The sequence below is a fragment of the Lepeophtheirus salmonis genome, chromosome 3 (assembly GCF_016086655.4).
Source record: "Lepeophtheirus salmonis chromosome 3, UVic_Lsal_1.4, whole genome shotgun sequence".
NCBI classification, from domain to species: Eukaryota; Metazoa; Arthropoda; class Copepoda; order Siphonostomatoida; family Caligidae; genus Lepeophtheirus; species Lepeophtheirus salmonis.
In genome coordinates, this window is record NC_052133.2 from 18770951 (window position 1) to 18783976 (window position 13026).

Consider the following 13026-nt stretch of genomic DNA (forward strand, 5'->3'; position numbering starts at 1 on the left):
CTTTGAATAGCTTGATAAAAAATTTCATCTTCAATCAGCTACACTTTTTTGTATACTGACGTACATTCACCTACCAATTACAATGTTCGAGTCTTCTTACTAATAATAATAATTACAGTAAATAAAATGGCAATAAATAACTAAATATATAATTTTATTATATTTTCATATAAAAAAACAATGCAATAAATATACTCAGGGTATAATATATATTGTACTATGAACTAAATATAATAATCATCAAATGCATTTAGTCGTCATGAGGATCCTCTTCGTCATTATCGATTATTCTTTCCCTGTCGTCCAGCGACCATTTGTTCCTGTTAAAAAAAGAAAATATTTGAGTTTCTTATATATTAAAACCACTAAATATGCATACCTATAGAGTACATAATGTTGAACGATGAAAATGAGATCAAAAAAAATGGAGAAAAGTCCCAACCCCATTTTAGTTGGATCACCTACAATTGATCCCCAGTCATTAAAATTATAAGCATCAATAAGCATTTGACCAATGCTTAAAAACCCTCCCGTAGAATCGAGTAAAACGTTTCCTATACTCCACCCTAAAGTACTTTTTCTTTGGTAGTTCATATACGCTTGCGGAATATATTTAATAAGACTAATGCCTAGTTTACAGTAAGAACAAATATAAAGGTATTCCAACCAAGATATGACAGAGGAAAAACCTAGGACTGCGCAAGTAATAATTATTAAAAGTATTCCAATAAGAATGACGCGACACGTCTTGGAAATCGTTTGATTCCCTTTCTGAAAAAGAGTTACGTTTAATGTTACGTTCCTATATACATAAGTAAAATTTGCAACTTACTTCATAAATATAACATTGATATATTGTAAAAAGACACACTAAGACTGCATGAATAGAAAATATAACATCATTCAACTTCACTGGATTCACACCATCGGGATGCTGAAGGAAATACTCCTCCTGAAAAAAGATCAAACATAAATAACATTGAAATTAGTCAAAATATTAAATAAGTCAACACTGGACCCCTACTTGTATCGAAGTAATCCATAGCATTCCAATATTAAAGAATGAATATAAAGTGAATCCAAGGATGTTCATGAAGAGAAAGTCAAAGTTGAGTCCAATAACACTGTGTTAAAAGAAAACTATCTTGGTAAATGCATCACAAACTATTTCAAGCTACATACCTTTTCCTTCTCCAGTTTTCATATATCTGAGGATAAAAGGAGATGGACCAAGCAATGAAATATCCCCAACCAATGACATCACTAAGTATATTCAAAGCCTCGGATCTCATAACTTTAACTTTAATGGATGCCAATCTTAAACTAAGGTGGAAATGTACACGTATAATGTAACAATAATAAAAATCATAGTAATAATTCAGGTCGAAACATTTGTTAAACTATTTATAGATTCCATCTTTCTTACTCGACATCTGGATTCAATGATGAAACATTCACTATGGTATGCCCAGAGTACAAAGCTCTAATGTTTATACTGAAATTGACTCGTTGATCTCTCGTCGGCTCATTGACGGTGATATTTGGACTTGGTATGGATATAATATTCGGAGTCTCAGACAAGAAACTAAGGCTGATGAGATCGTTATCCCTGAAATATAGACATAAAGATAATATGTTACTATAGAGTACACAAACATACATTGACAACACAATACCTTTAACTCTTAGCAATAGTAGTAAAAAAATACAATGACGATCAAAATATCTGCAAATGTTCCATATTTAAAAAAAGTATTTATTGAACACTTGTTTATTAAATACATGCAAATTAAAAGAAAAAAACATTTGGAACTAAGACCTCTTTTATTCTCTTAGTAATTAATGTACATAATATACTGTAAAATATGAGTACATATGTATCCATATCAGGTTTTAACATTTTCCCTTATAGATAGTAAACAGTATGTACGAAAACACAATAATTATTATATTTGAGAGCAATGATTCTAAGAATATATACGAGGTGTGTTCAAAAAGTAAGGTGACTTATCAAATTTTGTGGACAACGTACATTTGGTATGCTCATTTTTTTTATGTTAGTAAACTCGCCACGAACATTTATTTACTGTTTCAGTTATATAATTTGTTTAGTTTGTTTGTGAGAGGCATAATAGTTAGAAGTATTTTTTGTGTTCGGATCAAAAATACTTTGATACAGATCAAATGAATAAAAAAAAATCGCATCAAATTGTGTGTAAAAAATGAAATTAAGTTTACAATGGCATACAATAAAACTGTTCCGCGTAAAAAATGTTTACAAGTGATACTAACTCTTCCAAGATGACTGGGAAGATGCAATGACGAGCCTCGCTCTGAACTCCCAAGAACGTCAACAACAGATGAAAACCGTCGAATCACTATCATAGAAGTTGCTGAAGATATTGACATATATATTGGCTTGTGCCATAATTTTTTTTCGAACGATTTGGGCATGAGACGAGTGTCAGCGAAGTTGGTTCCGGAACTACTTAATTTTATCCACAAGAGCCGTCGATTTTTTAACCAAAAACAAGACCACGAATCATGCCTCAGTCTCCATATTCACCGGATTGACCCCCATGTGACTTTTTCTTGTTCCCAAAACTGATGGTACCTATCAAAGGACGGAGATTTGCAGCGATTGAGGAGATGAAGACTGCATCACTGGAAGAACTCAAGGTTATACCGAAAAGTGCTTAGAGGATTGGAAAAAACGTTGGCACTAGTGTATTGTATCTGAAGGGGACTACATAAATATTGATGAATAAATAAATATTTTTTCCTAAAAAAAAAGTCACCTTACTTTTTGAACACACCTCTTATATATATATATATATGTAAACAATTATTATCTCTAAAAATATCAAATAATACTGAATAAAATAAGGAAACAAAAGGAATTGACTTCTAAATACTTTGAATCATTATAATAATACTTAATTATATTGCTATGAAGTAATAAGTAAAATATATTAGAAGCATACTCACGGAATATCACCAACTTTTTTAATAAAATAACTGAATGAAATATTCTGATTTGGAAGGAGTTCTGGAGTAGAAGTCCTGTCTGTGTGAAAGAGCACAAATCTCTTCGCCGAAGAAATCCCTGAAAATAAAGTAAATTTGTTAGTAAACTCATATTTTATAGCTAGCAACAAAAATATATAAACCCATAAAACAAATTATTTATTTATAATACACAATGTATGAATAATTAATTCCTACCTATTATGAAATTAAAACCATCTAAAAAACGTACATACAACAATACCCGCGGAGTCCACGTTTGGTTATAGTACGGAGCTTCATTTCAAGACCCTTTTATGTAATAAAATCCATCGTTTATATACAAAAATAGTGCGTCTCCAGCAGTTGACTATATCCGCAGAACACAATAGCTGAACTTTTTGGAGGTATTGCTGTATATTTTATTGAAATAATATATTAAAAAAAATGCAAAATGTTAATTAAAGGGCAGATGAGTCCTACAAACCATGGATATCCATCTTCTGACAGCGTAACTTCATAAACCTTTACTAATGAATATGTATATTCAACGTAATATGATTATATTCTACGCAACCGAAAAGAAAAACAAAACTCAACTTTGCTTTTAACACGCTAGAAAGCTCGTTTTGGAATCTTAAGGGCCCTGCATGCATACAATTGAAATTTATAATAATAACCATAGGTAGATAATTACATGGGTACCTACAATATGTCATTGGAATTTATCATATATACTAACAAAATCTATATCCTAACATTGATCAGAGGTATGTATGGACTTGATAAATCAAAATTCCTACTTTTAATAACCAAATTTAATTGTTAGAGAGTGATTAATTTGCATTTAAGTAACCATGGATATGCCTACCTTCTAATACAAAAAAAAAATATTTCTCCACCAAGGTTAAAAAGAAGTCTTAGAATTAAATGAATTTTGCGTTTATTTACATGGAGAACCAGAGTTACGTAAATATTATTATATATTGTAGTAGTAATCTTCCTCCTCCCCGATGATGATATCATCAATTTGGCATAAACCATCCCGACAGAAAGAAAAAAATACCGTAATATTCAAAGACTCTCTAAAACTTTCCAAGCACATATTGTCATACATTTGTTTGAAGGAGTTGACATGATATGTTTTAATAAAGAATATAAAAAATTTCTAATCTTTATTATGTACTTTGTTGTTCATCAAACGGAGGGAAAAAATCCTTACAAATTAATCATATTTTCTAGCTTTGCCAGTGTGAGATATAGCTTGATATTTCACATTGAGGAATCAGTCATACGAAACCTAGAATATCCCACTTGGCAACAATACTAAATACGTATATAGTGGCATGAACACGTATTACATTTCTACCAATAAATAAACACCAAGAAGGAGTTGCTTAAGCAATTTAGTAAATAACTCATTCAGGCCCCATAAAATGTATAATATATACACCATTTCAAGGTCTTACAACAAGAATCCAACTAATAATAAATAATTGACAATGAAATAGAGACAGTTCTCCCAGACACGGAACGGACAGCTCATGGCACCACACAAATATTCATATGGAGCATAAAAATTTCTACATATAGTATGTACTATAGAGGAAATACGGAAGATTTTTTACATCTTTTTCAATAGAAGCTACACGAATTCAAGGTGGAGTTGCGAGTCTTTCCGCTTCAAGTCTGAAGCATAGGCAGATATTGAAATTTATTCTTGGGGGGCAAGAGTCGGGAGGAGGTCTATAACTCTGCTTATGGGCTGATGTCACAGTTAAATGAGACTTATTTGTAACCCTAGTATAGGGGGCATGGGTGGGTCCAGCTCTGGCTCTGTCATTATTAACTATAAAATTCCATCATATAAAAAGTGCTCAAATATATAATTATTATTTGAAAGAAATATATATATATATGGATCTTAAGCCTCGAAAAATATTCTAGTCTGAACCTTTTAGCTTCAATTTGAAGTGAATGAGACTTAATTGCGACCCGAGTCTTCTTAGAAGTAAATTTACTACGATTTAATGACGAGACGCGGTGCTTAAATCAATTCATAAGTGAGATGATGAGTGGCCTAAGCAAATTTATCAATTAGTCAAGACATGTCTTACTAATTATTATTGTCCAAATTGAAAGAAAAAAAAACAACTCTCGTAATACATACAAAACGCTAGCTAACCAAAAGCTCAAAATCAAGGAAAAGAATGTACAAATTTAGTTAGTAACATCTGATGAATGTATTGGAATACAATAAGGTATCAAATTAGGATAATTAATGCGGTATTACCATTACGAAAAATTTGTAATTTGCTAGCTAATAAATTGTACTTTCCAATAATAATAATATTTCAAACTACTTTTTACAATTGGGGCAAAAATTGCAAGTAACACTTAAATAAAGAATTGAGGATGAGTATGGACTGGCAACGCATGATTCCAAGACAAAATTTTGAAATATATGCATAATAAATTAGAAACAGAGCGGTGATCCAAACTTTTTCATCTCTGCAGGGGCAATTAGTATTTTTATGTCAAATATATATTTGTAAATATGCTCAAAAAATGTTTAACTTATTATGAATTTACTCTCTTGTAGAGTATTTGACAATCCACCACCCCGGTTGTGAATCACTGAACTCTTAACATTTTTAAACTCACATTATTCAAAGTTTATATGACAAATAAAAAGTAATTTGGAGTAAAAGCTATTGCTATGTTATAATATCGAAACTTAAATTTTGGTCAATGACAATATTAGGGCCGAATTTTTAATTCTTGTTTTAGAGGAGTAAAGGAAATTTAAATAATTATTGGTAATCAAATATGTGCATTTATATCCAGCTATTCTGCAAATTTTACAACATTGTGTCTCAAATTTGTATGTATATAATTACTCTAACCTAATTCTATGAAAATGAGAATTTAATAAGCTGATAATTAGATATAAAAGTTAATATTCAAAAATATGTACATGAGAACAAAATCAGAAGCTTTATCAGACGATACAAGGGGATCGTATTGAATAAATAACAGTATATACATATGATCCAAGGTTTATAAAAAAATACATAATATGTTATGTAGATAAAAAAACAGTCGAATTGTTACATCAAATATATTATGTGGTTAAAACAGTATATAGCCGATAAATTAAATTATTTGACACATGACGATACTTTTGTAATACATAATTTTTTACTGAAAAACAATTGAAACATTGCATGAAATCACGTTTAAGGAAATAATATGTAACGCTTATTTAACGGTGCATGCAAGAGATTTCAAATATTGTAATTTAATAGTTATATAGTTTAAAATAATATATAATTAAACTAAAGGATTATTATATAATTACTGAGTAATTGGTATTATAAGAAGTATATTATATAAATATATATATACGTTGTGTACAAGTTGTAATTTCTGTAATAATTCCCAGTCATTTTGATTTCCAACTATTAATAATTATCTATTATATTATTTTGACTAATTAAAATTACTTGGTTATTATGTATTTATTACATGTAATATAACTATGAGCATTTGAACTTTATAAGATCCCAAAGAATACTTATCAAGTATCAATGACTAATTTTCATCATAATACACATAAATAACATCATTAATATATCGAACATCCAAGAAATATTCAATCATTGCATTATCCCCAACACAAGTATCCTAAATTCTTCATCTCTTTTTTTGGTTGCAACTTGAACTTGTACAACTTGCGTATTCAAGTTTTAACTTGTACATGACATGCGTATTATGTACAGCCATAGCCTTTGGTCCATAGACGTAAAAGATGATAATTCCTTAGGGGGAAACTTAATTTTGCCAAATAATAGGGGACTAGAATATTTTTAATGACCTTATATCGAACTTATACCAAATTAATTGCCCAAATATCGCTAGTTTTGCTTAAATTAATAAATTGATTGAAAGGGGTTTTGTAGATTTGGCTTAAATAATGATCCGTGATGTTATTTAATTTAATAGTGACAAATCAGAGATAAATAGGAAATAAGCAGTCCTCCATGATGATGAAATGCATTTATCTTGAATAACATAGTAAATTCCCAAATCATTGAATGATTTGGTATCAAATGGCTCCAAGGTAAAACAACACATTGCATCTGTTTTTTTTTTAATATTTGGGAATGAAACATCAATTCTTTGTTATACATTTATATTCTAATACGAAGTAGTATCAAACAAAGGAAACAGAGAGTTGAGCCTCCGTGTTTATCTCGAGAGTTAGACATATTATTGGAATATTCTTTATTAATATAGAAATACCAAAGTGGATTCAATCAAATTTCTCTTACCATGAGCTACTTGTAGTAGAAATAATAGAACAAAGTTTTTCGCAGATTTCATTTTGAATATATTTTGAAAGTCTCTAAGAACAAAATGATGATTGGCTGCAACCCAAATCCAAGACAGTTGCCACCACACTCCCTTCACAGAAAATGATTTTATTTAAATACAAGTCAAATTAAACTGTTTCCTTGCTATTATGACATTTTATTTAACACAGTATAACATATTACATAGGTAGTCTACTACTACAAAAATTTATACCAAACACAATGTAAAAAAAATATCTACTGATAATTACGCCATTTGTCGTTTATTTTATAGTACATATTTTGTATGTATCTTCGCTACTTTTCTTTCTTCTCAAAACTCTCTTTCTTTTTTCTCTCTTTGTTTCTTTCCTCCTCGTCTCACGTCTCTACTACTGCTAGTAGTTTAGGCGTGTGTGACGTAAAAGAGGGCTCTTATTTTTCAAAGTCAACCTACTATTTATTTTATATTATTCCAGTTTCAGCGTACTCACACTCCAAAGTCCCAACCCACTCCTTTGATTAATTAATTAATTATTTATAGTAATAATTGGTATTTATTGAAGTATAGTTATTGATAGTCCGGAATAATGTTTTGCTTAGTATTGTTGGATATTTTTCTTTCTAAAATTTCCAAAAATATAATTTATAAAAAATTCCACTTTTTGAGAATGTACAATTATCATACAAGAGTTAAAAATGTTCTTTCTTTAATTACAATTATTGGCCCTCTACATTCAAAAGGAATGCACAGACTCTGTGCTGATAACTTATCAATAGAGCTCTGCGTGTATGAAAACAAACTACTAATAAGTAAACAAAGTATGAAGGAGATGCCATATTGAAGGCTCATGTTTGATATTTTTACTACATAAAATAAACTAATTTGCCATAAATCTAGAACAAACTCCATCAAATGTCTTTAAGAATAACAAAAAAAGATCTTAGGTCTGCATTGAATACTTATTGATACCTATGATAAACAATGATATTTGGATGAAATCAAAATAATAGGAACTGAAAATTTCGATGAAATGTTTAAATTTGAACATTGTTATAGGATCGATAAAAATGAGAAAAGTAGGTATAATTCGAGAAAAATATATTATTATTTCCATTGTAATTGTTAATTTTTATCTACAAGAAGGAAATAAGATTGAATAACGATGTAGTAATATATTTTTAATACATTTTAGGGTTAGGCTAGATAATAAAACTAGGTAATAGAGGGATATACTCTTGATAGACAGTAAGGTTCAAGAAATTATGATTACAATTAGGAAATATTAAAATAAGAGGAGGAAATTATGTTTATACGACGGTAGGCCATTCATTTATTTAATATATCATTTTAAATCTGAAAACCTTATTTTTAAACCTTGAAATAAAAAAGTATGTATAACATCTACTGATATAGATCGTGTTCTTTTAAGAGACTCTAAGGGAAGAAGTGACTTCATATCAATGGAAAAAAAATGATCACATTTAATTCTGATAGGAATTAAATTTGATGGGATGTAAAACTTCCTTATCTGTCAGAGAGTCTTGTCATTGCACGTAAGGAGTCTTGAGCCGCTAGAAACGGAACCAACAAAGCCGAACCAAGACAAGAACAAAAACTACAATATATTGCTTATCAGTCTCGGTTCTCGTACTTTTGTTCCTATATAGAATATAGAAGAAAAAAACAACAATATATAGTATTAAAAAAATAGATTAGCTTTAATCAATAAGTCAATTTTCTGAATTTTTTTACGTCGCCTGGGTGATATAGTTGTATCTCAGTTTCAAATAGGTAAGAGCTTCTTATGGATCTGGAAAAGTGGTTTTAGGGACCAGACGGTGTAAATAAAAGAGGGAAGGGGTGGGGAAGATTATGGATCCAGGTCCGCTACTAAGCTTGTAGTGGCTCTATAATATGATAGCTATAATATTTCTTCCGCCAAAGTTCCCCAAACTTTCTATGCCAAGGCTATTAAATTTTTAGCTGAGTCCCCTTTATACGAAACATATGTACTATGTATGTGTTTACTAGATGGAATCCTCAATATTCCATCTTCCTGCATACTTCTCTACACCCCTCCCTAGCCTCCCCTCACGGCCCACTTTGAAAGCCATTGTTTTAAGTAACCTTAGTTTTCAGGGGCCCTGCTGGTATTTGGGATAATATGCACTCTGCCTATAAGGTAGCTGCAGTTCTGTTTGTATCTAATGTCCTTTCCTGGGCCCGAATTTTCAAGTGACGAGCCTTGTTTTATGTGTTTGTTACCAAACTGAGCCTATATAAAAAGAACAGAGACCAATAAAGCTTCATCGAAACTGTTGAAATGAAAGAGCCTAGACCGGGACTTATATAACTGCTAAACCTGAGCCGGGTACAATCTTGCAGTTATATCTCTAAAACAATTTACAGTCGTTGAAGGATATCACAATGAAACTCCAAAGATAGATCTTGATATTTTTAATGGATAATATGTTGGATAACCTGAGAAAGATGAGAAGTGGGATGGATCAAGGTTAATAGGAATACAATGGTATACTGTCTATAACACGGGTACGACTGATGGTTGACTTCCACCAAGCTTTTTAATAGTGATGTCTTGTTGCATGATTTGGTCAAAATCTGTCTATCTTGCTCAGAAGTAGGTACAATACGACAACTTGAAAATTCTAGCAGGCCCAATGGTCTAATCTTGTATTTCTTTTAACTTTGGGATGAATGAAATATTTGATTCGTGGTATTCAGACATTCATTAGTTCAGTGAGAGAGTTGGAGAAGAAGAATGTGTACTAAGAAGGACTTCATTACAGAAATATAGGACGACATTCCTGCTTCAAGTCCAAAAGGACCATTTTTATTCCATTTTTGGATTGCGTCATTTCTACAAAAAAAAAAAAAAATGTATCCCCAAAGAAGACTTACCAAGATTCGAAAGTTTGAAAGTGGATCTTCAGATGTGGAAAATAAGGTGGAAAAAATCAATTGATAAGCCAATTTATCTTTTATTTGCTCTAAACAAGCGTAATAAGGATACATTTCCGAATATCTGCTCTCTACTGAGAATTGCCTGCATCCTACCAATTACAACCTGTGATGGAGAAAGAAACTGTTCTAGTATTCAGAGGATCAAGATTTTGCTGAGATGGACCATGAATGACTCCAGAATGACAACACTTACCCAGATGAACTTAAATAAAAGTATTAAGATAGAAAAGGAAGAAGTTGGGAATATGTTTGTTCAAATGCAGTATATTTTCTAGCCTATATAGAAAATTAGAATAAATTGGTATAAAAAATTATGCCCCCCCCCCCCAAAAAAAAACCCATTGCATGCCTCATATATTATTATTAATAAGTAATAAATAATCATATATGACGGCCGCACGCAGGAATAATTTATTACAAGTAACCTGCAAAATATTACTGTTCTATTTCTCGTAGTTACTTTTATTGAATAACGCGACTTTTAATACAGAAATAAACAGAAAAAATGCTCCAAATTATCTTGTAGTAGGCAAAATAAGACAATCAAACCAACTGCTATGTGTCTCTTAAATACTCCTTGAGTATCATTGTCAATTCTCCACAATTTTTGAATTGAATTAAAAGCGTAGCTATACTCCATATTTGTATATGATGTTAGCCAAAATTTCTTCATAAAAATAATAAGATAACCAATATACGACAAGTAAGAGGGATAAAAAAAAGAAATTATTTTCATTTTCTTTTGGAAACGGAACCAAAATATAAGATAAGTCCAATGGTGAAAGTCCACAGTAAAATGGGCATGTTAAAAATAAAGAAACCGAACATCAACATGGTAACCCTGACAATTTGAAAAATGTTTTGGATGAGAGAAAGAATAATGCTCATGACCTTTCATTTGATCAGCTACAATCAGCTGTAACAAGGAAGGATGAATTTCAATCAGGGTTTGAATATAATTGAATCTGTTTAGGAAAGGATATTCACTAGTGTTGGGGTTCGGTTTAAATCCTAGACCGGTCTGAGACCATTATATTTACAAAAAAGCTCGGTGTAGACCGCTCTCATATAAACATTCGGGCTAGACCGGTTCCAAAGAAAAATTCGGTCTAGTTCGGTCCCAAAAAATTGGTCTCGACCAATTTTACAGATAAATTGTTTATAACATGACATCATATGTTTTTTCAAGTAGAATTACGTTTTACGAAGTTTAAACAGAGATACATAGTTCGTATTAATTTTGACCCCGCCGTCTCTTATATGGATACAGTATTTGTTCTAAAACTTATCGTGTGCTTTTGAGATATTTTGAAAAAAATGAATGATAATTGATCCAGAAAAAAAACATTACTCTAATAGTATATGAGGACGAAAAAAATCGGTCCATAAATTGAGACTGAAAAAAAATCGATCCATAAAGTGAGACCGAATCAAAATAGTTATTCAAAGTAAGACCGAAAAAAAAGGTCAATGGTCTGAGACCGCGGTCTGTACCGAAAAATCGGTCCAAATCGGTCTAAAATAAATCATTTAAGACCAAACCGGAAAAAAAATTCGGTGCAGACCGAGTCTCAACACTAATGTTCACTACTCGGGAATTAAATAATAATGACAACTGCTATGAACCGAAAATTTCTTCTTGCAAATTAACGGTCAGCTAAAAAAAACACACCAGATTTTTATCATTAAGGATAACTTAATACTTCGTTTATATATCAAAAAGAATAAATTATGAAAGAGCCATGAGTCATGAAGTATAAAGTGAGACCAAGGAATCGATAGCTGTCAACAAACTACATAGGGTATTTTTGTGTTATTGAGGTAAGGCCGTGTATTAAGCATTCTTCCCTATTTTAAAAATGCAAACGCATTTGTGAGCATGGAGTTTATTAATATTTCAACTCGTTAAAACAAACACAATACTAACACAAAAATATACACTTTATTTTGATGTCAATTGTCGAGGTTTCTCCTTCTTTTCTCTTACTAATATGATACCTTTTTCTGAAACTTTTTGAAGGAAGGGCTGCGTGATAGAATGAAGTTAAGGAGGTGATCACTGATAGTGATCACTGATCTCTGTCACGAGACACCTTGTCTTTGAATGTTACCAACATATATAAAAGGTCTTTTTTATTTATGCTCATGTGAATTTTGAAAAATTTCATATCTCTACATTGATGACTTTCTTGGGGGACAGGCATTTTAATATTGGGTACTGGACACATAAGGAACAATATTTGTTTGCCAATATCCCAAAATTCCTTAAATTCTCATATAAAATATCAAGATTAATAGAAGGTCAATAGAAATACAAAGTTAGACCATCATGTAATCGGCTTCCTATAATTTTCAATCTGATGTATTGTACCGACTGCATGGCAAGACAGGCAGATTTTGATAAAACACGCTACCACACATAGTCAATGACGTCACTATTACTAGAATTTTCAATTTAATGAATTCTACCGACTGCTGGGCAAGAAAAAAAGATTTTGACAAAACACGTAACCACACATCTACTATGACGTTAATATTAAAGGCATGTTGGAAGTCAAACATCAGTCGTACACGCGTTATGGTATAACCTTGGATTAATAGAAATAAAAAGTTATACCATAACACTTTCCGACTGATGTTTAACTTTCATTACACTTTTTAACAGTGACGTCAAATAGT

The 13026-nt window shown here is 31.1% G+C and overlaps 1 protein-coding gene across 1 annotated transcript; it reads right to left on the reverse strand.

The window, feature by feature from the left end:
• Positions 1–137: 137 nt before the first annotated feature.
• Ctns (lysosomal cystine transporter cystinosin) lies at positions 138–7697 on the reverse strand. The gene is made up of 8 exons (XM_040707794.2): positions 7341–7697; positions 2989–3106; positions 1427–1609; positions 1183–1323; positions 1025–1124; positions 833–952; positions 380–771; positions 138–320 (listed from the first exon to the last, which is right to left on the reverse strand). The coding sequence occupies exons 1-8, from the start codon at positions 7390–7392 to the stop codon at positions 251–253; spliced, it is 1176 nt and encodes a 391-aa protein (XP_040563728.1). The 5' UTR covers positions 7393–7697; the 3' UTR covers positions 138–250.
• Between the last annotated feature and the right edge of the window lie 5329 nt (positions 7698–13026).